The following is a 20,888-nucleotide window of genomic DNA, read 5'->3' as shown; positions in this document are numbered from 1 at the left end:
ATTATTTTATATAAAATATTGATATATATAATTACTAGAAACTCACAGAATGCTGCCATTACTTGCTTGCTTGACAGGAACAACCTCCGTTTCCTCACTCTCTATTTTCATTGAAATAGATGTGAAAAATTGTAATTATGTATAAAACGAAGCATTTACTATCAGTATCCCTTTACAGGCTGATGTTTTCTTGGATTAGCTTGTTCCTCTAAGCAATAAAATCTCAACTATCCTCATTTGCCAGGATCCGACGTGCTTTGCGTTCCTGAGTTCCGGGAATGACATATATGTCGAGGTGAATCAGCCCAGCGGGTTTTACGGCAACTTGCTGATTCCCGTCTCCGCGGAAAGCAAGCACGACCTTACATCGCCAGTGTTCATCATAATATGGCTCGTCCTTGCCAGCTTGAGCGTCCTGGCGGTAGTCCTGGGCGGGGTTTACTACTGCAGGGGCTTCAGGCGCGTGCGCAAGAACGGGTACAACATTATCGTATAGTGAGAGTTTTTATCTTTCGGTGCTGAGGTCGTGCCTTACCCGCTGCCTGCCGTCGTCACAGTAGGCGGTGCCACGCCTCCCTCGGCGATCGTCCTAGCTGCCGCGCACCCCACTCCGGGACCCCTAGCCAGCGTGTGTCTGGGCGAACCGCTTGGATGGGTCCCTGCTCCGCGGTAGTAATGGTAGCAAGCTGCTGGCACGGTCCCCAGCCCCCTCGCACTGCCTGCGCCGCTAGCCCTCGGCGGGAGCACATGCCTGCGAGTGAGCGCGGTTCCTCTCACTACTGCGGTCAGCCCGCGGCCACCAGCCGGAACACCGCCTTGAAGAGGGACCTGAAGGGGCTGAAAAGGTAGAGGAATGCGCCCCACTCCAGGATGCTGCCCACCACGACGTAGTGGTTCAGCGCGGCCAGGACGCCCAGCATCATGAGTGCGAACGCGAGCTTCTGCTCCGGGCTCTGCAGAAACGCCTGGAAGTTGCCGAGGCCGACGAAGAAGACGACGCCGACCTGGAGCACGAGGCCGGCCAGCGAGACCAGCGCGAAGTCGAGCGTGAGCAGCCCCAGGAGGGCGAGCGCGAGCGACACCGCGAAGACGAGGCAGGCGAGGCGGCGGTCCTGGGCGAGCAGGGCGGCGGCGAGCGAGGCCTCCATTGTGGGCCGGCGGCGCGCGCCTGCGTCCTCCCGGAAGGGCATGCATTTTTGGCCGAGTGGTTAAGGCGTAACGTTAAGGCCGTTATGGGACTTATCCCGCGTGGGTTCGAGCCCCACAGAATGCAATTTGCCCAGACTGCAGTTTACCCCAGACTGCAGTTTGCCGCGCGTGTCTCGTGTGGGGTGCGCCGCGACAAAATTACCGGTGACGGGGCTCGAACCCGCGACCACAGGATTAAGAGTCCTGTGCTCTACCGACTGAGCTACACCGGCCTGGCTCCAGTCCGGGTCCCGCGCGCCCAGATCCAGTGACGAAGCAGCTCAGAGCAGGTTCTTGGGGCCGAAGGCGTGGGGGAGCACCTGCGTGAGCGGCATCTCCATCGTGACCTCGCCCGCGCCGTTCAGCATGATGCACCACATGTCCGCGCCGAACTCGTTCAGCACCTGCCTGCACGAGCCGCAGGGCAGCCCGGAGTCCCTCGTCACGATCGCCACCGCCACGATGTTGCGGTGCCCCTGGGCGACCGCGGTGCCGATCGCCGTCTTCTCGGCGCAGGCGCCGTTGGGGGAGACCGCATTCTCGACGTTGCAGCCCTTGACGATGACGCCCGTGCCGAGGGCCAGGGTCGAGTGGAGTGGAGTGGAGTAGAGTAGAGGCAGCACGCAGGCCGCTGGTCCGGAGCCAGGCAGTAAGTGAAAGGCAACATTCACACCCTCCCGTTCTTGAGCTTGTTCACGCCCGCCACGCCCACCTGGGTGAGGGCCTGGTCCACCTCCGTCTGGTTGAACTGGAAGAGCCTGTCGTCAGTGCTCTTCGCCCTTACCTCATCGAAGAACTCGTGCTATAGGGCTTAGAAGCAGGTAAACCTAAGACCTGGGGAGTATCTGAGACAGTTCTTGAAGAAATCCAGGATGACTGGATCGTTGGTGCCCAGCACCTACTCCAGAGGCGTAGTCTAGATGGTTGGAAAATTATACTCCCGCAGTTATGGATTCATATTCTTCAGATCAACTAAAGATGGAGGGCCAAGAACCTTGATTATCTCAACCAGCTGGTCGATTGGGGATTGACCAGGGAAAAGAGGTCTCCCTATCATCATCTCTGCAACCACGCACGCAAAACTCCAGACATCGATAACACAACTGTAGAAGCGGGATCCAAAGACTAACTCTGGCGCGCGATAGTAGCGAGAACAAATATAAGCGATGTTGGGTTCCTGTGGGTTGAGCTACTTCGCAGAACCAAGGTCGCAAAGAACAGCTCTTCCTGACTACCTATCAATTAAAGTGTTCTATGGTTTAAGATCGCGGTTTGTGACCTAGAAACAGTGCATCCAGGCGAGGCCCCGAAGGAACTGATAGGTGTATAGCTTAATGTCGGAAAGCGGAAGCTTCTTACCGTTCCTAGCAAAGCCACGGTAAACCTGATACGCGTTTTCTGGATAGTACTACATAATAAGATTCAGATAATATCCGTTTTACTGGGAGTTCGCTGTAGAGAAATAGTAATTTACCGTTTTAACTATAAATTCATGAGGATGCAGCTGCTATATTACCTATAGCTCACGGTTGCGATACCTGCGGTCTTGGAATACTTTTTTGATTGCTAAGTGCTGCCCATCTTGAGAGCGAGCACGGAAGACTACACCAAATGATCCACTACCGACAGACCTTTCAGTTTAGAAGGTAAGTTCTGGACCAAGGTCAGAAGATGGGATAGTGACGGTTTAATCCTAAAAAAGTTCTGGGAATTGCGGCTGAGCCATATTTTATCTAGTAGTGAAGTGGTAATGTAATTTATTTACAAATATTATATAACTTATAATAATAACTATACAATCTAGTAAATACATGATAAAATGACAAATATTATACAATTTACAGTATTATATAAATCACTTTAAAATTTTACATAAAATTATTATTATATATAAAATATCATATTTTATATCCAAATTATTACTGTAAAAAAATTTAATTTTACTATTATTATATATTAATAATCTCATTTCACAAGCTTCACATAAGCTGGAATTTGAATCCCGCCAGTCCACTGAGGCAGCACGATCTGGCACATGCTACCGCGGTCCTTGTCGCTTTTGATCCCAAACTTCCTCTGAAACTCGCCCAGCGTGCCGCTGCACTCCGAAAACTAGAGCGGCTGGGCCCTGTATTTTAGCGCGAAAATCAGCGCTACGGCACCGAAAATGACGCTCAGCGAGTACGTCTCGCCCACTTTCGGCTGGCAGTGGAACACGTCCTTCCACGCCCCTTCCAGCGCAAAAGGAACGGAAATTTGAGTAAAAAGGAGCGGAAAATCGAAAGTTTGCGCCACAAAATACAGAATTTCGGCCTGGATTTGACCGTAAACTTGATCGTACGCGGACTGCAAATTGGCGGAATGGAGGCTCAAGTTGAGCTTTGAAGCGATCCTGGGAATGTCGTTTGCGAAGTCGTAAACTTGCTGTGAAATGCTCGCGAAATGCGCGTAGAGCTCCTGCGGTGCGATCGCCGCCGTCGTGGCTGCCCGGTAGACCTGCTGCCCAACGCTCTGGTAGAACCGCTTCAGCACGTCCGGGGACGGCGTTAGCGTTAGCGACGTTGTGAACGAGTCTGATCGCGTAGAAAGTTGGTGCGGAAGTTGTGGTTATGGAAGGAGGGGTATTTGGTGATATTATGTGCTCTGCTGGGTCGTTTCTAGGGTTTTTACTCGCCGGTCCAAATCCGTGAGCGAGGACGTTATCGTGGCCAGCTGCGCTGCAATTTCAGCTTTAAACTGCGCAATCGTTGATATGATATGGTCATGATGCTCTTGCTGCGTAATTTCGAGTTTTGCTTGAAATTCCCTGTCTTAGTCGTTGAACGTCATCTGCGATATCGTAGAACGCTCGGGGCGGAGGATAGAGCCGTCATACGGGCGTAATAGAGACTGTGTAGTATTGAGAGAAGTTGCTCTGAGTAAATGCTGGGAGAACATTTTGAGCGGAAAATGAAATGCTTTTTAGTATATAATAATTATAAAAATAATTTTTAATAATTTTATTTTTAGTATATGTAAGGAGATGGTATATAAATCAAATTAGAATTAATCGTCTTGTGAGTAAAATTTAGAGGATGTACGCCCGAGCTATTTGATAAAATGTATGTAATAGTCTCAGAACTTTCATCTGGGAAGAATGTAATATTGTAAATCAATCTTAATAAAAATATTAGGTATATATGCGTTATATAAGTGATACTTTCGTATAAAATTTATAAAGTTAAAGATGTTACTAGTACTTTAAATAAAAGTAGTCAAATTATTTTTTTAGAATATACCTCGAATAATTTTTAAGTAGCTTTACTTGAAGCAATAAATATTAGTTAAACCAATTTGAGGTTTAACTATCCTTTTATTCATTAATTACAATTTAGACCTATAAATTTATTTATCATGAATTATAATAACATTTATTAATAAAATTTAAGTATTAATCAGTTTTGAAAATAAATAAAGCGCTTCATTTAAATTATATGACGATTCTATTAAAAATTACTATTGATAATAATTATTGTAGCTGGTTTTATGTTAATAAACTATATAGTAATATACTTTATATAGTAAAGTATAGAAATTGCAGTTTATGTTACTGACTAAATTAAGTATTACAGAAGTTTATAACGAATCATTACCAATATAACCAAATTTGTTCAAATATTATATTAATAGTATAAAATAAAGAACTAAAATAGAAAATTAGATAAAATATTATATAGAGTTTTTTTCATTTTTATGTATCTAATGTTGTAGTATTTTTCTTACATCTTATAAGTTTTAACTATTTTAAAAGTGATTACATTAATTCATAAAAATAAGGCTTATATGTTATTAATAATATTAATTCAGTCCATCACTATTTATATTTATAAATAAATCAATCATTTGATTATTATTCTTATAAGATGTTGAGAAAAATATTATTGATTTAAGTTGGATTAATATTTCAATTTTCCTAAATTCAGTAACAAACAAAGAGGTATAATATTTCTAATTAACACACCTATTGATTTTTTAAATAATAAATTCATTATATAAGAGTATACTGAAATTTGATTTGTATTTTTAAATCTTTTAAAATAGTGCTTAACTATTTTTCTAAACTTTAACAATGGTTAAATAAATCTTAGAGCTATACTTTAGATTTGGATATCGATAGAATAATATCATTCGAAGATAATAATTTTGAAATATTTTTATTTTAGATAGGAAAAGTCTTTTTGCTTGAAAAATTAAGTAAAGGTGTAGTTTTAGGTAAATTACTATATAGAGTAATCCTAGATGAGCTTTTAGGGGTAGTAGGTAAAATTTAAATTGTTAAATGCTAATATGTACTCGTCTTCATTTTCTAAAATTATATTAAAATTATATATTAGAATATTCATGTAATTAAATTATTGTTATCTTAATTTTTTAAGTATATAAACTAATATCACTCGATTTTATACTTAAAAATGGCTATTTAATTAAAAATACGGTTCTCTATTTATCATATCCTAGTATGATGATATTTAAAAAAACCCATAAAAACAGATTGAATACAGTTTAAACTTCCTAAATAATCAATATTACAAGATAAAATATAAATATTTCAGAAACTCAAATCGAGCCCATTTACACTAAGCTCACAACCCTCACCATCAAAACCTTTATTCTCTTCATCATATTTTAAATAATCTACAATATCATCTTTTTCAGTTAGCTCATCAAATTTTGGTCCTCTATTTCCTGCCACAAATTTTTAAATCAAATTAATAGCAAATGCACATTTTCCAGTTCTTTTCAGTCTTAACATTAGCTTAAAAATTTTATTAATATGTTTACTAGTGGTAAATGATCTTTTGACCCTACATACACGAGAAAATTCGCTTTTCCGTATTTCGCGAATGATTTCATAAACTTTTTCTCTATCAGGGAACTTGTGGCCCCACTTTTATCGCCATTCTCCTATTTCTGTTTTGTTTAATAGCTCTAAAATGGCAGCTTAGAGATCTTCACTACGTGGCCAGTAATCAATGGTACTCATTGGATCCTCTTTAAATTTTTTGAAAAAATCACCTTCTTTCGCTAGCTTTTAATTAGTGGAAATTTCAAAAAGCGACGCACCTAACGAATAAATATCACAGAATATTGTTGGTATTAATGTGTGCATAAATGAAGGATCGAGATATCTAGCATCCCCAGGTTTTACGTCTACCTCACCGAAATTAACAGAGTTTCCGAAATCTGCTAGTTGGAAAATTGTCGTCTGAGGTTAAATTAAAGGCTTTAGTGACTTATACGACTCCCTAGGTGTAACTAAAGAGTGATCTGAAAAGCTTCCTAAATTGCTTAGATTAAGTTTTAACAATGTAGTTTCTGGGGACAATTTATTATTGATTAGCGGAGACCCTTCTGAGAAGAACCCAATATCGCTTTCAACCATAGGATCATTAATCTTAATCAGCTAACGTATAAGAATATTATCCGGTTTTATGTCTAAATGCAAAATAAGCTGTTTGTGAACTGCCATAATAGCCTTCGAAATGTCGGCTGCAACCGCCCAAATTATTTACTCAGAATCGATGAAGACGTTACTCAAATTTTGGTCACACAGCTCCATTTGGAGAAAAAAATGGCCCGACTCCGTCCATGCATTCTTTGCTGCAATAACAGTCTCTGATGTGATCTTTGTCAAATTATGGGCCTCCTAAAGGCCAGATCGTAGTTTAGATGTTTTCTTTATCGCAAAATTGGATCCATCAGCATCTTGAACTCTAAATGTAACGCCAAATGCGCCCTACCCGAGAGGGTTTGAAATTGTAAGATTCTGAAACGGTGAATCCGTCGATAACTCAGTTTATGTCAGGTTAAGCTTGTTTTTAATATGGTGTACAACACGATTTGAAGTTGAAAAATTATTTGCGGGCGCTGGCGATAATAATGGTGGCAAAGAATTTTAAAAATGTGATCTTTTCATTCAGAGGGAAAGAATTAAAGCATACATTAATAACGTATAATAATAAGAGTTTTCTTTCTGAAAATTAGTTTCTATAATGAATCGGAGTTGATGAGATTTTGTGCTTTGATGATTTTATATATTGCTTGAATTGGGAATCTACTAGTAGGTCAGCAAAATATGATTATGAAGGGCACTGACGACAGGCTCTTCCAGTTCAACCAGACGGAGGTGGACCAGGCCCTCACCCAGGTGGGCGTGGCGGGCGTGAACAAGCTCAAGAACGGGAGGGTGTGAATGTTGCCTTTCACTTACTGCCTGGCTCCGGACCAGCGGCCTGCGTGCTGCCTCCACTCCACTCCACTCCACTCGACCCTGGCCCTCGGCACGGGCGTCATCGTCAAGGGCTGCAACGTCGAGAACGCGGCCTACCCCAACGGCGCCTGCGCCGAGAAGACGGCGATCGGCACCGCGGTCGCCCAGGGGCACCGCAACATCGTGGCGGTGGCGATCGTGACGAGGGACTCCGGGCTGCCCTGCGGCTCGTGCAGGCAGGTGCTGAACGAGTTCGGCGCGGACATGTGGTGCATCATGCTGAACGGCGCGGGCGAGGTCACGATGGAGATGCCGCTCACGCAGGTGCTCCCCCACGCCTTCGGCCCCAAGAACCTGCTCTGAGCTGCTTCGTCACTGGATCTGGGCGCGCGGGACCCGGACTGGAGCCAGGCCGGTGTAGCTCAGTCGGTAGAGCACAGGACTCTTAATCCTGTGGTCGCGGGTTCGAGCCCCGTCACCGGTAATTTTGTCGCGGCGCACCCCACACGAGACACGCGCGGCAAACTGCAGTCTGGGGTAAACTGCAGTCTGGGCAAATTGCATTCTGTGGGGCTCGAACCCACGCGGGATAAGTCCCATAACGGCCTTAACGTTACGCCTTAACCACTCGGCCAAAAATGCATGCCCTTCCGGGAGGACGCAGGCGCGCGCCGCCGGCCCACAATGGAGCCCTCGCTCGCCGCCCTGCTCGCCCAGGACCGCCGCCTCGCCTGCCTCGTCTTCGCGGTGTCGCTCGCGCTCGCCCTCCTGGGGCTGCTCACGCTCGACTTCGCGCTGGTCTCGCTGGCCGGCCTCGTGCTCCAGGTCGGCGTCGTCTTCTTCGTCGGCCTCGGCAACTTCCAGGCGTTTCTGCAGAGCCCGGAGCAGAAGCTCGCGTTCGCACTCATGATGCTGGGCGTCCTGGCCGCGCTGAACCACTACGTCGTGGTGGGCAGCATCCTGGAGTGGGGTGCATTCCTCTACCTTTTCAGCCCCTTCAGGTCCCTCTTCAAGGCGGTGTTCCGGCTGGTGGCCGCGGGCTGACCGCAGTAGTGAGAGGAACCGCGCTCACTCGCAGGCATGTGCTCCCGCCGAGGGCTAGCGGCGCAGGCAGTGCGAGGGGGCTGGGGACCGTGCCAGCAGCTTGCTACCATTACTACCGCGGAGCAGGGACCCATCCAAGCGGTTCGCCCCGGCACACGCTGGCTAGGGGTCCCGGAGTGGGGTGCGCGGCAGCTAGGACGATCGCCGAGGGAGGCGTGGCACCGCCTACTGTGACGACGGCAGGCAGCGGGTAAGGCACGACCTCAGCACCGAAAGATAAAAATTCTCACTATACGATAATGTTGTACCCGTTCTTGCGCACGCGCCTGAAGCCCCTGCAGTAGTAAACCCCGCCCAGGACTACCGCCAGGACGCTCAAGCTGGCAAGGACGAGCCATATTATGATGAACACTGGCGATGTAAGGTCGTGCTTGCTTTCCGCGGAGACGGGAATCAGCAAGTTGCCGTAAAACCCGCTGGGCTGGTTCACCTCGACATATATGTCATTCCCGGAACTCAGGAACGAAAAGCACGTTGGATCCTGGTAAATATATAAATTGGTTATTCTATTAGAAATTATATATTCAGATGAAAGAGGTATATACGCTATCAATTATTGATTTTTCTGTGACTTGAATATATTTTTGTACTGATATATTCTGCGGATAGGGTATATTTAGCTTGTCAAAATATTTATGATTTATTTAAATTAAAATCTGAATAAAATTTTAGTCAAATATATTTCTAATTAGTTATAAAGAGAAAATGCCTTCATATTAAGAATTAGGATAACTTTAAAGGTTAATGGTATCATACTTAGAGCTTAACAAAATCTAATCGTTACGACTTTATACAGCATAGTAAATATCACGTGGTTAACATAATCTATCTAATAATAGTAAAAAATAAAATTAATAAGGGAGTATTACAATAGAGTAGATATAGGTTGTGTAATTTCAACAGATAAAAAGGTATTAAAATTATATGAAATCAAATCTTGGAAAGTTAATGTGCTCAATTAAGTTATCAAAAACGAAAATACCAGAGTATTATAAGTCTATTTCATTTCAGCAGAAAATAGAGATGGTAGAATTAACTAATACAGCGAGGACACATATAATGATAAATTTAATACAAAAGTTAATTATTAAATTGAATCATAACGTAAGGCTTAGTCTGGAAATAAGTTAAGGATATATAAAATAATATGATTTTCTTAATGCCAACATGACTAATAATATAACAAAAATTATAAAGATAAATGAAAGCATAAGATTTTCGAAGTAAGTTTGTTCAAAATTAATTTAACTTTATTATGAATTTTTATTAAACAGTATTTTATAGATTATATTTTTGACTTTAATAAATAATTAAACGCCATATCATTATATAAAAGTATGATTTATATAATAATAGTAAATTTTAGTTATATTTATACAAATTCTATTCCTCGTTAATCTCAGCATATTTAATAAAAATATTTTATAGCTTATAGAAGAGTGTTTGTTAGAATTTTCAACGTTATATTTAATATGTTATTGTATTGAAATGTCATCAGTCATTTTTATAGAAATAAAAGTAAACTAAAATACTAGAAACCTGTTAAAAGCAAAAAGATATTAAAAACAATTATTATCTTATAAAACTAAGCTATAGATAAATATTTAATTCTTTATATACTGGCAGTTGCCGAGGCCGACGAAGAAGACGACGCCGACCTGGAGCACGAGGCCGGCCAGCGAGACCAGCGCGAAGTCGAGCGTGAGCAGCCCCAGGAGGGCGAGCGCGAGCGACACCGCGAAGACGAGGCAGGCGAGGCGGCGGTCCTGGGCGAGCAGGGCGGCGAGCGAGGGCTCCATTGTGGGCCGGCGGCGCGCGCCTGCGTCCTCCCGGAAGGGCATGCATTTTTGGCCGAGTGGTTAAGGCGTAACGTTAAGGCCGTTATGGGACTTATCCCGCGTGGGTTCGAGCCCCACAGAATGCAATTTGCCCAGACTGCAGTTTACCCCAGACTGCAGTTTGCCGCGCGTGTCTCGTGTGGGGTGCGCCGCGACAAAATTACCGGTGACGGGGCTCGAACCCGCGACCACAGGATTAAGAGTCCTGTGCTCTACCGACTGAGCTACACCGGCCTGGCTCCAGTCCGGGTCCCGCGCGCCCAGATCCAGTGACGAAGCAGCTCAGAGCAGGTTCTTGGGGCCGAAGGCGTGGGGGAGCACCTGCGTGAGCGGCATCTCCATCGTGACCTCGCCCGCGCCGTTCAGCATGATGCACCACATGTCCGCGCCGAACTCGTTCAGCACCTGCCTGCACGAGCCGCAGGGCAGCCCGGAGTCCCTCGTCACGATCGCCACCGCCACGATGTTGCGGTGCCCCTGGGCGACCGCGGTGCCGATCGCCGTCTTCTCGGCGCAGGCGCCGTTGGGGTAGGCCGCGTTCTCGACGTTGCAGCCCTTGACGATGACGCCCGTGTCGGAGAGCACGGCGGCGCCTACGGGGTAGTTGGAGTACGGGCAGTACGCCATCTTCTGGCCCTCGAGGGCCGCTGCGATAAGTTCGGTGCGCTGCTGCTAGGTGATTTGCATTTGAGGAGTGGACTTAAGTCTGCGCCCGAATTAGGCACTAGTTAGGGACTTGTAAAATTAAAAATTGCGGTTCAACGAGTTTCCGGCTAATATACATTAGTATCGTTGAATTTTTTCAAGCAATTAAAAATAAGTTAATATTATATATAATAATCAATATTATACTTTCACAAATAAATGTATATTAAATAGATATTAAACTTATAAACGTTGAATATTAAAAACTAGAAAATATAATATATATTTCGTCATTTTAAAATTAAAATAAAAGGTAGCATAATAATAGTAATAATAATATTAGTAAAGTTTTCTAAAAATGTTCGTATAAAAATTACTGAATGAAAACATCGAACTGTTTAGCGCGTAAAGCTACGATTTTCCCAGCGAGAGAGTAAAGCTATCTAATTTAAGCAAGGTTAAAAAAATTGACATAAAGCAAACTCATTCAGATGATCTTTTTACTATGCTGAAAAAAGAGAAGATTCCTTTCAAATAATTAGAATGATAATTTAGTTATTATATATTATTATATATTTTGTTTTTTTGCAAAAATGATACAATTACAATTTTTTTACCAGAGATCAAGATTGCAAAACTATAATTATAGAATAAAAAAATTATTAACTTTAAGTTATTTTGCTAATCTGAATGCTTAAGAAAACCAGGTGAATAGAATAAGTATCTTATAACAAGATAATTAGTAGTGATAAAATAATAATACTAATATTATCAGTAACAAAAATAATTTAGAGTTAGTGATGAGATTCATTTAATTCTATATTATTTTTTATATTTGGCTGATACTATATAATATTGTATATTTTATTCAATTTTAATAAATATTTCCACTCCATTGTGACATGCCTATCCAGGTCAACTAAGAGCAGTTTATGAAATTAGTCACTGAAAAGAAAGCATCCCAACTCCGTGTTAAGCGTATTAATAAGGGTAACCATGCTGGATGGATGAAGCTCAAGCTTAGAACTCCCAAGAGCCTTTGCACTCTTGTAGTTAAAGATCCTAATCAGGCTAAGTAAATCGTAAAGAGCTGTTCCAGCAGCGTATAAGTCGTTAAGGTTAGGAAAAACGGTACCATCTGATTAATCTTGATAGTTTATTTTGCAACAACGAGTTTTATTTCTTAATTTTATACAAGTATCTTATTGATATCTATTGATATCTATTTATAACTATAATATAACTTATTCATAGGAGTATATGACCTAACAATCCTAGAATAAAGCTATTCATTATAAAATTTTATTATATATTAAAATATATTATTTATAGATTATATTAATTCTAATTTCTTTTTTAATTTCACTCCCTTGACATGCCCGCTCCTGCTGCTTCTGCTACTCGTGTTTCTAAGGCCTTTACGGTCGGTCGTACCCAACGTACATACAAAGTTCGTACCTCTGTACATTTCTTCCGTCCTAAGACTCTCATCAGACCTTCAAAGCCTCTTTATGAACGTTCTCCTCTTCAGAAGCCTGAAAAGTCTGCCTTTGATGTCCTTCGTTATCCTATCAGAACAGATGCTAACGCACAGCTCTTAGAAAAAGCTAACACCATCGTCTTCATTGTTAACTTATAATCTACTAAACCTTAAATCAAAGAAGCTTTTACCAAAGTATTTGGCTGTAAGGTTGCTAAAGTCAACACCCTTATTACCCCTCTTGGTGAGAAGAAAGCTTTCATTAAACTTCCTGCTGATGTTTACGCTCTTGATATTGCCGGTAAGATCGGTCTTGCATGATTAATTTTGAACATTTAATGTGCCTTTGAGACTATACCTAGATCTCTTTCTAACATGTTTAGATATTTTATAGCTCATGCTAGTTTATAAAAGGAAATATATTATATTATTTTTATTATCATTCAATATTCTAATTTTGGCATTCAAATATATTTTAAATAATCTCTTTGGCTTATTCTAAATCCTCCTTTAAACAAGTAGCGTAAAAACCTTTATATTCAAGACAAATTTAATCATCTGATGTAAAAATTTGGTAGGGACTTGTTTTTGAGGACATAATAAATACATTACTATCAATTTTAACTTCATCTTATGTAACTTGTATATAACAAGCAGTTATTTCATTTTATGCTTAAAAACATACTGTTTCATTAGCTAGTGCATTCAGAACACCACAATACATATCTAATTATGCACTTAGAAAGGCATCCATACTTTTATGAAATGGTAAACTTTACCAATATACAATATATAATTTACTTTACATATACTTTATAAGAATGAGAATATATTTAATTTTATATTATAATATTTGGGAATCATAATCTAAAATTTTTTAGTAAACATAAGGACTATGAATAAATAAACTTGTTACCTTTTTACTAAGATAAATATATATTAATGAATCGATAAATAATTTGATTGTGAAAACATGTATTTTTCTTGTCGATTATATGGAACGTTATTATAAGAGTGTAGTGGCTTTAATACTTTTTAGTTAACTGAATGCTCTATTAATTTATCGCATACCAAGCTATTTATATTATTGTAAATAATTAAGAATTTGCTCTTATATTTTAACAATTTAATATAGATTACTATTATAATATATGATAATTATACGTAGTTTATTAAATATAAGATAATTCTAAATAAAAGATGATAGTATTGTTATATTTAGCGATAAATAAGTTTTATCATATATGACTTTAACAAATAATTATTAAGTTTTTAATATTTACTAAATTTAAGTAATAGTAAGGGCTAAAGCAATAATTTTTCAAGAAATAATATTCAGGAGTTGAAATCATAATATAGTATAACACACAAAGGAATGGTTTCGCTGGCGGTGCTGGCGGTTTTTGTGATGGAGGCGGCGGCGGTGAGGCTGCAGCAGTGAGGTGGGCGGTGCGGTGTGCTAGACGGAGCATGCCCGGTACGCGCTAAGCGCAGGCACCATGGTCTGCCCGTCAGCCTAATCTGCACGTGCGGTGGCGGCCAGGAGTGAGGAAATAGATGTCCAGCGATTCCGCCAATAGCGCCATGCAAGGTGCTACTTAGCATTGTATACACCCGGTCGCCCACTCTAAAATGCTGCTCGGGCTACCTGCGCAGTTCAGCGGCCTGGCACCGCGCGAGTCGCTGCAGGTTCCCACCACGTGTGAGCTCGGCAGCGGATGCAGGTGCCTCGGGGACGAGAGCCTGCTAGCGTACTGCAAGGAGCTGCCGTCCAGAACGGCGGGCCTGAGCGAGGAAGAGCGGAGCTACATGCACAAAAAGCTCAAGAAGGGTGCGGCTAAGTGTCCAGGCAGCGACTGCGGATACAAGCAGCTGATCGGTGCGCAGTTCGGGCCACACTCATTTTAGGAAGCCCCCAGGACGTGCGACATGGCGAGAATTTTGATTAACGCGTCGTTTGGGAGTAATATCTGCCTGCTGCTGCTTAAGATGGTGGCGCTTGCTCTGTCGCGCTCAATGTCTGTGATGGCCTCGATGGTGGACTCCGCCCTGGACATCCTATCGGGCCTAGTGCTGTTCATCGCTCTGAAAATGGCCCGAAAGGGGATATAGCGGGGAGCCTACCAACAGTTCGTCCACTCGAACCGCCATACTAAAATTTTGTACTCGACCCGCTACGAGAGCCTGGGCGTGCTGGCATTCTCCTGCATCATGTCCGTCCTGGCGCTGCTCTTGTTTCAGGAGTCAATTAAAGTTATTCTGGACGTATGGAACAACCGTGCTCCGGCAATTGACTTTTCTGCCGCACCAATTGCCATAATGCTTTTCACAATTTTACTCAAACTAGCTCTATTTCTGTTCTGCCTGCTCACGGCACGAAAGTCTACGTCTCCAAACGATGCTCTCTGCGCGTACAGGGACGATCATCGCAACGACGTGCTCACCAACTCGATATCGCTGTTCGGTGTATGGCTCACCCAGCTCGGGGGGAATTGGCGGTATTGCGACCCAGCCGTGAGTGCCGGCCTCTGCCTATTTATTTTCGGGAACTGGACGAAGAATGGGGTTGAAATGATGAAAAGCTTGGCGGGGTAGACGCTCCTGCCCGAGGACTGCACATGCTATGTGCAAAGGGTGCTGTCAACGTGTATCTCCAGTACCTTAATCGGGAGCATCAAGCGCGTACTAGTGTACGCCCAAGGGGGGCTGAGGACAGTGGAGTTCATCGTCGGAGTGGATGACAATATGACGGTTGACGTCGCGCACCAAATCTGCTAGGAGATCTAGGACGAGGTAGAAGCAATGGCCGATGTGGAGCGATGCTTCTGCCATATTGAAGGGATGGGCTAAGATGATGGACAGCTGCATGGCGACGATATTCAGCAGCAGGTATGATCGGTTTACGCGGTTTATTTATAGTCAGATGCGCAGGTGCCGTTCGCGGAACGCTGCGCCCTCGTCTGGGTGCATTCGCCCGTGAGGCAAGCCCGAAGCGCATGGCTACACCCTGCGATTTAGCTGCAGCAGCCGTCGCGCAGCCAAAATGAAGGCGAATACCAACTCACTTCGGGGCCAAGAGGCGGTCTATGTCGGCACGGTACCTCGCCATCACGTCCTGCTCAAGGGCGTTCATCCTGAGGATATAATCCTCATACGAGCCCTATGTGATGCCAGAGGCCGGGGCAACCGGTATCTCCGCCGGGCAGCCGGGGGCGGCAACGCCTCTAAGGAACTCCGGGATAGAGGGCGGCATTTCGGGCCTCCTGTGGGATCGTTCCCCGGGGTCTGGTCACGTGGCTGCATAGCTCAGTCGGTTAGAGCATTAGTCTCATAAGCTAGGGGTCGTGAGTTCAATCCTCACTGCAGCTACTTTTTGGCATTCGTGGGCGAGAGACCTCACTTGGACTGCCTGGAGACGAACCAGTCGTAGGTGTCACACATGTAGCGCTCCCTGTTGTCCGCCATCGACCCGTAGTGGTTGCTGAACGTTTTCATGTAGTACTGGGCCGCCGCCGTGTTGGACATGTTGGTATCGTTGTCCAGATCGTGCAGTGCGTTCTTGCCCCGCTTGTTCTTCATGTCATTGAACTGGTCGGCCACTCTGGCCATGAACCTGTCGTTCAGGCACAGCTCGCCGCTCTGCCGGATCCACTCGTAGATTAAGCAGGCCACCTGCGGGGAGTTGGCGGTGTAGCCTTCCTGCTCCAGGACCGACTGGAACGCGCGGAAATATGCCAGGTCCTTCACCAGACGGCGGGCGATGTAGGATCTCGGCATCCTGGGGTTCTGCCTCATTCGGGGAAGGGTGAGGCCGCGGACGGTGTCGTAGAATACGTACCATATAGCGGGCACGGGAGACGGCCCCTTCGCGCGGACCGCAGGGGAGCGGCAGGTGCCGACCTCGGCTGCGCAGTACTTCCCGGCTCGGCTCCTGCAAGGCTGCCCCAGCGCGTAGGCCCAGCGGGCTTCGCGAGGAAGATGTATAGTTATAGTGGCTTCTAAATAAGGGAAGACAAACACTTGTATGATTAACAACATAATTATAAATATTTCTCCGTCTAATCATTTAGACTATCTGCTTTACTACGGAATCTCCCTAATTGAGTACTCCTTCACCTACCAAGTCGAATTTAACAACTATCAGACCCAGATAGCGGACTACAACTACCTGGTCAAAAACAGCCAGGCTGACCCCGTGGCCTTCAAAGACATCCCGCAGCCCATTTCCTACGTGAACCGCTCCTACGCGGCCCTAAGCGCGGCCCTGTCTCTGATCTTGCACTACTTCCCAGACAACCTGAACTACCTGTTCATCACCAGGATCCACCTCATCCGCGCGGCCCATCTGCAAAACGCTACCTCCTTCCCGTCCCTCATCGACTCCTTCATCGACTTCATCGCGGAGTGCGATAGCCAGAAGTTCGAGTTCAACCGCTTCGCCGACTGCTTGAAGGAGATGCTCGAGTTTTAGATCAGCGACGCGCAGGCGAAGATGATAAAGCAGGAGCTGTACTGGTACTACAGTGAGATGATGTGCAGCGAGATGAAGAAAATGAGGTGGTACGGCGCCTTTTGCAAATTCAACAGCACCGGGCAGAAGGTCGAGGAGTACAGACAGCAGATATGCGAGTTTTAACATCAGGAGTGAGGGTATTTTGGATAGCACACGGGCTGGCCGACGTGGCGCCCTTGGTGCCGAGCTTCAGGGCCGCTCGAGGGAAACTTATTTTGTGGTATATTATATTCCGCCCTGGAGGCAGAGCAGAATGGCTTAGGTCCAGAGGTCCCAGCTCATGGCCATCCGCGACCCCACCTCCAAGAAGCTAGGCTACATCCCGGCGACCGTTACTGACTTCGACGCCACGGGCATCACCCTGCAGTACCAGGACAAGCACTCGAAGTTCCAGCTCATCACTGTCAGGCCGGAGGAGGCCTACGCGTTCCACCGCCCGTCGGAGCAGATAGGCCAGGGGACGGTGGTGTACGCACCCTGGTATGACAGCTCGGCCAAGGTGTTCTGCTACCCACTGTACGAGGCCACTACGCTGGCGCGCTTCGAGCCGTCGCAGCCATCCAGCTTGCTGCGGGTAAAGTTTAAGGGAGAGCGGTCTGACACGTTCGTGGACGCAAAGTGGGTGCTGGTTGCACCGCAGTGAGGCTATCATTCACTTTCGAGGGGCTCTGCGCCCTGCCTCAGTTGGGCGTTCTCCGCTTCTAGCTCGGATACGCGCTGCCTCAGAATATCCAATTCCACCTGCAGCCCCTGGTCAGCAATTATCAGGGAGGTCTCCAGCTGCCGCCTGTCCTGCTGCGACCTGGCGAGAGATGCGCTAAGCGAGGATATCTGCTCCTGCTGCTGCGCCACGTGGTGCACTGCCTCATACTTCGGCTCCCCGAGCGTTGCACCGTATAGGCCTTCCAGGTGCTTGAGATGCGACAGGACCTCCGCTGGGTTCATTTTGCTTGGAGTGAAAGATATCAAATATGCCGTAACTATCACTCGGCATGCTCGTCGGTGAGCCCGTGGTATCCGGTCTGTGGCCAGTCCACGAGGGATACTACCGCAATCTTGCCGCTGGCGTCCTCCTGTACGTTGATGTCGATGCGGATGCGCCGCACTGGGGTCCGGATGCCGTGCGCCCAGACGTAGCGGTTGACGTCCTCCGAAAGCACCACGTCCCGGATGCCCACCTTGGCGGTATCGGCGCAGATAGTCCGGATGATGTGGATGGCCGTGGGGCAGCGAGTCTTGAAGGGCCGGCCCTTGGTGAGCTTCGCCAGGTTCAGCGTCTTGAGGAAGTGCACCATGAGGTGGTGTGGTGGCGCGAATTGAATTTGAATTCACAGGACGCACTTTGAATTTCAATTCAATTTTGCGCTGGAAGGGGACAGGACCCTAAAGGGAGGCGATTGCTGGCGGTCTCAGATGGCGGGCAGTGGGGTAGCTGGGCCCGGCCCGGCCATTGGACCCCTCTGGCGGAAGTAGAGGGCAGGGTATGCGGACAGGAGGCCCCGCGAAGCCCGCTGGGCCTACGCGCTGGGGCAGCCTTGCAGGAGCCGAGCCGGGAAGTACTGCGCAGCCGAGGTCGGCACCTGCCGCTCCCCTGCGGTCCGCGCGAAGGGGCCGTCTCCCGTGCCCGCTATATGGTACGTATTCTACGACACCGTCCGCGGCCTCACCCTTCCCCGAATGAGGCAGAACCCCAGGATGCCGAGATCCTACATCGCCCGCCGTCTGGTGAAGGACCTGGCATATTTCCGCGCGTTCCAGTCGGTCCTGGAGCAGGAAGGCTACACCGCCAACTCCCCGCAGGTGGCCTGCTTAATCTACGAGTGGATCCGGCAGAGCGGCGAGCTATGCCTGAACGACAGGTTCATGGCCAGAGTGGCCGACCAGTTCAATGACATGAAGAACAAGCGGGGCAAGAACGCACTGCACGATCTGGACAACGATACCAACATGTCCAACACGGCGGCGGCCCAGTACTACATGAAAACGTTCAGCAACCACTACGGGTCGATGGCGGACAACAGGGAGCGCTACATGTGTGACACCTACGACTGGTTCGTCTCCAGGCAGTCCAAGTGAGGTCTCTCGCCCACGAATGCCAAAAAGTAGCTGCAGTGAGGATTGAACTCACGACCCCTAGCTTATGAGACTAATGCTCTAACCGACTGAGCTATGCAGCCATGTGACCAGACCCCGGGGAACGATCCCGCAGGAGGCCCGAAATGCCGCCCTCTATCCCGGAGTTCCTTAGAGGCGTTGCCGCCCCCGGCTGCCCGGCGGAGATACCGGTTGCCCCGGCCTCTGGCATCACATAGGGCTCGTATGAGGATTATATCCTCAGGATGAACGCCCTTGAGCAGGACGTGATGGCGAGGTACCGTGCCGACATAGACCGCCTCTTGGCCCCGAAGTGAGTTGGTATTCGCCTTCATTTTGGCTGCGCGACGGCTGCTGCAGCTAAATCGCAGGGTGTAGCCATGCGCTTCGGGCTTGCCTCACGGGCGAATGCACCCAGACGAGGGCGCAGCGTTCCGCGAACGGCACCTGCGCATCTGACTATAAATAAACCGCGTAAACCGATCATACCTGCTGCTGAATATCGTCGCCATGCAGCTGTCCATCATCTTAGCCCATCCCTTCAATATGGCAGAAGCATCGCTCCACATCGGCCATTGCTTCTACCTCGTCCTAGATCTCCTAGCAGATTTGGTGCGCGACGTCAACCGTCATATTGTCATCCACTCCGACGATGAACTCCACTGTCCTCAGCCCCCCTTGGGCGTACACTAGTACGCGCTTGATGCTCCCGATTAAGGTACTGGAGATACACGTTGACAGCACCCTTTGCACATAGCATGTGCAGTCCTCGGGCAGGAGCGTCTACCCCGCCAAGCTTTTCATCATTTCAACCCCATTCTTCGTCCAGTTCCCGAAAATAAATAGGCAGAGGCCGGCACTCACGGCTGGGTCGCAATACCGCCAATTCCCCCCGAGCTGGGTGAGCCATACACCGAACAGCGATATCGAGTTGGTGAGCACGTCGTTGCGATGATCGTCCCTGTACGCGCAGAGAGCATCGTTTGGAGACGTAGACTTTCGTGCCGTGAGCAGGCAGAACAGAAATAGAGCTAGTTTGAGTAAAATTGTGAAAAGCATTATGGCAATTGGTGCGGCAGAAAAGTCAATTGCCGGAGCACGGTTGTTCCATACGTCCAGAATAACTTTAATTGACTCCTGAAACAAGAGCAGCGCCAGGACGGACATGATGCAGGAGAATGCCAGCACGCCCAGGCTCTCGTAGCGGGTCGAGTACAAAATTTTAGTATGGCGGTTCGAGTGGACGAACTGTTGGTAGGCTCCCCGCTATATCCCCTTTCGGGCCATTTTCAGAGCGATGAACAGCACTAGGCCCGATAGGATGTCCAGGGCGGAGTCCACCATCGAGGCCATCACAGACATTGAGCGCGACAGAGCAAGCGCCACCATCTTAAGCAGCAGCAGGCAGATATTACTCCCAAACGACGCGTTAATCAAAATTCTCGCCATGTCGCACGTCCTGGGGGCTTCCTAAAATGAGTGTGGCCCGAACTGCGCACCGATCAGCTGCTTGTATCCGCAGTCGCTGCCTGGACACTTAGCCGCACCCTTCTTGAGCTTTTTGTGCATGTAGCTCCGCTCTTCCTCGCTCAGGCCCGCCGTTCTGGACGGCAGCTCCTTGCAGTACGCTAGCAGGCTCTCGTCCCCGAGGCACCTGCATCCGCTGCCGAGCTCACACGTGGTGGGAACCTGCAGCGACTCGCGCGGTGCCAGGCCGCTGAACTGCGCAGGTAGCCCGAGCAGCATTTTAGAGTGGGCGACCGGGTGTATACAATG

General features: G+C 46.6%; 24 protein-coding genes, 8 non-coding genes and 2 pseudogenes across 32 annotated transcripts; 15 read left to right on the top strand and 19 right to left on the bottom strand. All coding sequences in view use genetic code 6, as the record gives it.

The window, feature by feature from the left end:
• Window positions 1-49: 49 nt before the first annotated feature.
• Window positions 50-499, top strand: SS50377_24014 (uncharacterized protein; the record flags this gene model as incomplete). The annotated part of the gene is made up of 1 exon (XM_067907873.1): window positions 50-499. One exon carries the CDS (start codon window positions 50-52, stop codon window positions 497-499), a length of 450 nt encoding a protein of 149 aa, XP_067764847.1.
• Window positions 500-551: 52 nt separating this feature from the next.
• On the bottom strand, window positions 552-749 carry SS50377_24013 (uncharacterized protein; the record flags this gene model as incomplete). Its single annotated transcript, XM_067907872.1, has 1 exon — window positions 552-749. One exon carries the CDS (start codon window positions 747-749, stop codon window positions 552-554), a length of 198 nt encoding a protein of 65 aa, XP_067764846.1.
• Window positions 750-785: 36 nt separating this feature from the next.
• SS50377_24012 (Transmembrane domain-containing protein) lies at window positions 786-1,148 on the bottom strand (the record flags this gene model as incomplete). The annotated part of the gene is made up of 1 exon (XM_067907871.1): window positions 786-1,148. One exon carries the CDS (start codon window positions 1,146-1,148, stop codon window positions 786-788), a length of 363 nt encoding a protein of 120 aa, XP_067764845.1.
• A 42-nt stretch (window positions 1,149-1,190) lies between these two features.
• Window positions 1,191-1,273, top strand: SS50377_t20063. Its single transcript has one exon. It is a non-coding gene; the product is annotated as a tRNA-Leu (tRNA).
• Window positions 1,274-1,348: 75 nt separating this feature from the next.
• SS50377_t20035 lies at window positions 1,349-1,421 on the bottom strand. Its single transcript has one exon. It is a non-coding gene; the product is annotated as a tRNA-Lys (tRNA).
• A 51-nt stretch (window positions 1,422-1,472) lies between these two features.
• Window positions 1,473-1,739, bottom strand: SS50377_24011 (Cytidine deaminase; annotated as a pseudogene).
• Window positions 1,740-1,855: 116 nt separating this feature from the next.
• On the bottom strand, window positions 1,856-2,914 carry SS50377_24010 (Kinase, CMGC GSK; the record flags this gene model as incomplete). The annotated part of the gene is made up of 1 exon (XM_067907870.1): window positions 1,856-2,914. The coding sequence occupies one exon, from the start codon at window positions 2,912-2,914 to the stop codon at window positions 1,856-1,858; it is 1,059 nt and encodes a 352-aa protein (XP_067764844.1).
• Window positions 2,915-3,153: 239 nt separating this feature from the next.
• Window positions 3,154-4,125, bottom strand: SS50377_24009 (uncharacterized protein; the record flags this gene model as incomplete). Its single annotated transcript, XM_067907869.1, has 1 exon — window positions 3,154-4,125. The coding sequence occupies one exon, from the start codon at window positions 4,123-4,125 to the stop codon at window positions 3,154-3,156; it is 972 nt and encodes a 323-aa protein (XP_067764843.1).
• Window positions 4,126-5,776: 1,651 nt separating this feature from the next.
• Window positions 5,777-7,144, bottom strand: SS50377_24008 (Kinase, WEE; the record flags this gene model as incomplete). The annotated part of the gene is made up of 1 exon (XM_067907868.1): window positions 5,777-7,144. The coding sequence occupies one exon, from the start codon at window positions 7,142-7,144 to the stop codon at window positions 5,777-5,779; it is 1,368 nt and encodes a 455-aa protein (XP_067764842.1).
• Window positions 7,145-7,507: 363 nt separating this feature from the next.
• Window positions 7,508-7,801, top strand: SS50377_24007 (Cytidine deaminase; annotated as a pseudogene).
• A 48-nt stretch (window positions 7,802-7,849) lies between these two features.
• Window positions 7,850-7,922, top strand: SS50377_t20064. Its single transcript has one exon. It is a non-coding gene; the product is annotated as a tRNA-Lys (tRNA).
• A 75-nt stretch (window positions 7,923-7,997) lies between these two features.
• Window positions 7,998-8,080, bottom strand: SS50377_t20034. The gene has a single exon. It is a non-coding gene; the product is annotated as a tRNA-Leu (tRNA).
• Window positions 8,081-8,482, top strand: SS50377_24006 (Transmembrane domain-containing protein; the record flags this gene model as incomplete). Its single annotated transcript, XM_067907867.1, has 1 exon — window positions 8,081-8,482. The coding sequence occupies one exon, from the start codon at window positions 8,081-8,083 to the stop codon at window positions 8,480-8,482; it is 402 nt and encodes a 133-aa protein (XP_067764841.1).
• Window positions 8,483-8,781: 299 nt separating this feature from the next.
• Window positions 8,782-9,102, top strand: SS50377_24005 (uncharacterized protein; the record flags this gene model as incomplete). Its single annotated transcript, XM_067907866.1, has 1 exon — window positions 8,782-9,102. The coding sequence occupies one exon, from the start codon at window positions 8,782-8,784 to the stop codon at window positions 9,100-9,102; it is 321 nt and encodes a 106-aa protein (XP_067764840.1).
• A 762-nt stretch (window positions 9,103-9,864) lies between these two features.
• On the bottom strand, window positions 9,865-10,341 carry SS50377_24004 (Transmembrane domain-containing protein; the record flags this gene model as incomplete). The annotated part of the gene is made up of 1 exon (XM_067907865.1): window positions 9,865-10,341. The coding sequence occupies one exon, from the start codon at window positions 10,339-10,341 to the stop codon at window positions 9,865-9,867; it is 477 nt and encodes a 158-aa protein (XP_067764839.1).
• Window positions 10,342-10,383: 42 nt separating this feature from the next.
• SS50377_t20065 lies at window positions 10,384-10,466 on the top strand. Its single transcript has one exon. It is a non-coding gene; the product is annotated as a tRNA-Leu (tRNA).
• Window positions 10,467-10,541: 75 nt separating this feature from the next.
• On the bottom strand, window positions 10,542-10,614 carry SS50377_t20033. Its single transcript has one exon. It is a non-coding gene; the product is annotated as a tRNA-Lys (tRNA).
• A 48-nt stretch (window positions 10,615-10,662) lies between these two features.
• Window positions 10,663-11,067, bottom strand: SS50377_24003 (Cytidine deaminase; the record flags this gene model as incomplete). Its single annotated transcript, XM_067907864.1, has 1 exon — window positions 10,663-11,067. One exon carries the CDS (start codon window positions 11,065-11,067, stop codon window positions 10,663-10,665), a length of 405 nt encoding a protein of 134 aa, XP_067764838.1.
• Window positions 11,068-11,383: 316 nt separating this feature from the next.
• Window positions 11,384-11,572, top strand: SS50377_24002 (uncharacterized protein; the record flags this gene model as incomplete). Its single annotated transcript, XM_067907863.1, has 1 exon — window positions 11,384-11,572. The coding sequence occupies one exon, from the start codon at window positions 11,384-11,386 to the stop codon at window positions 11,570-11,572; it is 189 nt and encodes a 62-aa protein (XP_067764837.1).
• Window positions 11,573-11,927: 355 nt separating this feature from the next.
• On the top strand, window positions 11,928-12,167 carry SS50377_24001 (Ribosomal protein L38e; the record flags this gene model as incomplete). The annotated part of the gene is made up of 1 exon (XM_067907862.1): window positions 11,928-12,167. One exon carries the CDS (start codon window positions 11,928-11,930, stop codon window positions 12,165-12,167), a length of 240 nt encoding a protein of 79 aa, XP_067764836.1.
• Window positions 12,168-12,400: 233 nt separating this feature from the next.
• On the top strand, window positions 12,401-12,826 carry SS50377_24000 (Ribosomal protein L23; the record flags this gene model as incomplete). The annotated part of the gene is made up of 1 exon (XM_067907861.1): window positions 12,401-12,826. The coding sequence occupies one exon, from the start codon at window positions 12,401-12,403 to the stop codon at window positions 12,824-12,826; it is 426 nt and encodes a 141-aa protein (XP_067764835.1).
• Window positions 12,827-12,944: 118 nt separating this feature from the next.
• Window positions 12,945-13,259, bottom strand: SS50377_23999 (uncharacterized protein; the record flags this gene model as incomplete). The annotated part of the gene is made up of 1 exon (XM_067907860.1): window positions 12,945-13,259. The coding sequence occupies one exon, from the start codon at window positions 13,257-13,259 to the stop codon at window positions 12,945-12,947; it is 315 nt and encodes a 104-aa protein (XP_067764834.1).
• Window positions 13,260-14,137: 878 nt separating this feature from the next.
• On the top strand, window positions 14,138-15,400 carry SS50377_23998 (Cation efflux family protein; the record flags this gene model as incomplete). The annotated part of the gene is made up of 1 exon (XM_067907859.1): window positions 14,138-15,400. The coding sequence occupies one exon, from the start codon at window positions 14,138-14,140 to the stop codon at window positions 15,398-15,400; it is 1,263 nt and encodes a 420-aa protein (XP_067764833.1).
• A 166-nt stretch (window positions 15,401-15,566) lies between these two features.
• Window positions 15,567-15,758, bottom strand: SS50377_23997 (uncharacterized protein; the record flags this gene model as incomplete). Its single annotated transcript, XM_067907858.1, has 1 exon — window positions 15,567-15,758. One exon carries the CDS (start codon window positions 15,756-15,758, stop codon window positions 15,567-15,569), a length of 192 nt encoding a protein of 63 aa, XP_067764832.1.
• Window positions 15,759-15,800: 42 nt separating this feature from the next.
• Window positions 15,801-15,874, top strand: SS50377_t20066. Its single transcript has one exon. It is a non-coding gene; the product is annotated as a tRNA-Met (tRNA).
• Window positions 15,875-15,901: 27 nt separating this feature from the next.
• SS50377_23996 (uncharacterized protein) lies at window positions 15,902-16,543 on the bottom strand (the record flags this gene model as incomplete). Its single annotated transcript, XM_067907857.1, has 1 exon — window positions 15,902-16,543. One exon carries the CDS (start codon window positions 16,541-16,543, stop codon window positions 15,902-15,904), a length of 642 nt encoding a protein of 213 aa, XP_067764831.1.
• A 102-nt stretch (window positions 16,544-16,645) lies between these two features.
• SS50377_23995 (uncharacterized protein) lies at window positions 16,646-16,903 on the bottom strand (the record flags this gene model as incomplete). Its single annotated transcript, XM_067907856.1, has 1 exon — window positions 16,646-16,903. One exon carries the CDS (start codon window positions 16,901-16,903, stop codon window positions 16,646-16,648), a length of 258 nt encoding a protein of 85 aa, XP_067764830.1.
• Window positions 16,904-17,271: 368 nt separating this feature from the next.
• SS50377_23994 (uncharacterized protein) lies at window positions 17,272-17,661 on the top strand (the record flags this gene model as incomplete). Its single annotated transcript, XM_067907855.1, has 1 exon — window positions 17,272-17,661. One exon carries the CDS (start codon window positions 17,272-17,274, stop codon window positions 17,659-17,661), a length of 390 nt encoding a protein of 129 aa, XP_067764829.1.
• Window positions 17,662-17,666: 5 nt separating this feature from the next.
• Window positions 17,667-17,963, bottom strand: SS50377_23993 (uncharacterized protein; the record flags this gene model as incomplete). Its single annotated transcript, XM_067907854.1, has 1 exon — window positions 17,667-17,963. The coding sequence occupies one exon, from the start codon at window positions 17,961-17,963 to the stop codon at window positions 17,667-17,669; it is 297 nt and encodes a 98-aa protein (XP_067764828.1).
• Window positions 17,964-18,001: 38 nt separating this feature from the next.
• Window positions 18,002-18,313, bottom strand: SS50377_23992 (Ribosomal protein L31; the record flags this gene model as incomplete). Its single annotated transcript, XM_067907853.1, has 1 exon — window positions 18,002-18,313. One exon carries the CDS (start codon window positions 18,311-18,313, stop codon window positions 18,002-18,004), a length of 312 nt encoding a protein of 103 aa, XP_067764827.1.
• Window positions 18,314-18,431: 118 nt separating this feature from the next.
• On the top strand, window positions 18,432-19,094 carry SS50377_23991 (uncharacterized protein; the record flags this gene model as incomplete). Its single annotated transcript, XM_067907852.1, has 1 exon — window positions 18,432-19,094. The coding sequence occupies one exon, from the start codon at window positions 18,432-18,434 to the stop codon at window positions 19,092-19,094; it is 663 nt and encodes a 220-aa protein (XP_067764826.1).
• Window positions 19,095-19,121: 27 nt separating this feature from the next.
• Window positions 19,122-19,195, bottom strand: SS50377_t20032. Its single transcript has one exon. It is a non-coding gene; the product is annotated as a tRNA-Met (tRNA).
• A 42-nt stretch (window positions 19,196-19,237) lies between these two features.
• SS50377_23990 (uncharacterized protein) lies at window positions 19,238-19,429 on the top strand (the record flags this gene model as incomplete). The annotated part of the gene is made up of 1 exon (XM_067907851.1): window positions 19,238-19,429. One exon carries the CDS (start codon window positions 19,238-19,240, stop codon window positions 19,427-19,429), a length of 192 nt encoding a protein of 63 aa, XP_067764825.1.
• A 166-nt stretch (window positions 19,430-19,595) lies between these two features.
• Window positions 19,596-20,858, bottom strand: SS50377_23989 (Cation efflux family protein; the record flags this gene model as incomplete). Its single annotated transcript, XM_067907850.1, has 1 exon — window positions 19,596-20,858. One exon carries the CDS (start codon window positions 20,856-20,858, stop codon window positions 19,596-19,598), a length of 1,263 nt encoding a protein of 420 aa, XP_067764824.1.
• Window positions 20,859-20,888: the final 30 nt, after the last annotated feature.

Source organism: Spironucleus salmonicida, chromosome 4 (assembly GCF_000497125.1).
Source record: "Spironucleus salmonicida strain ATCC 50377 chromosome 4, whole genome shotgun sequence".
In the NCBI taxonomy this organism is placed as follows: domain Eukaryota; phylum Fornicata; order Diplomonadida; family Hexamitidae; genus Spironucleus; species Spironucleus salmonicida.
This window is presented reverse-complemented; position numbering and strand designations above follow the sequence as displayed.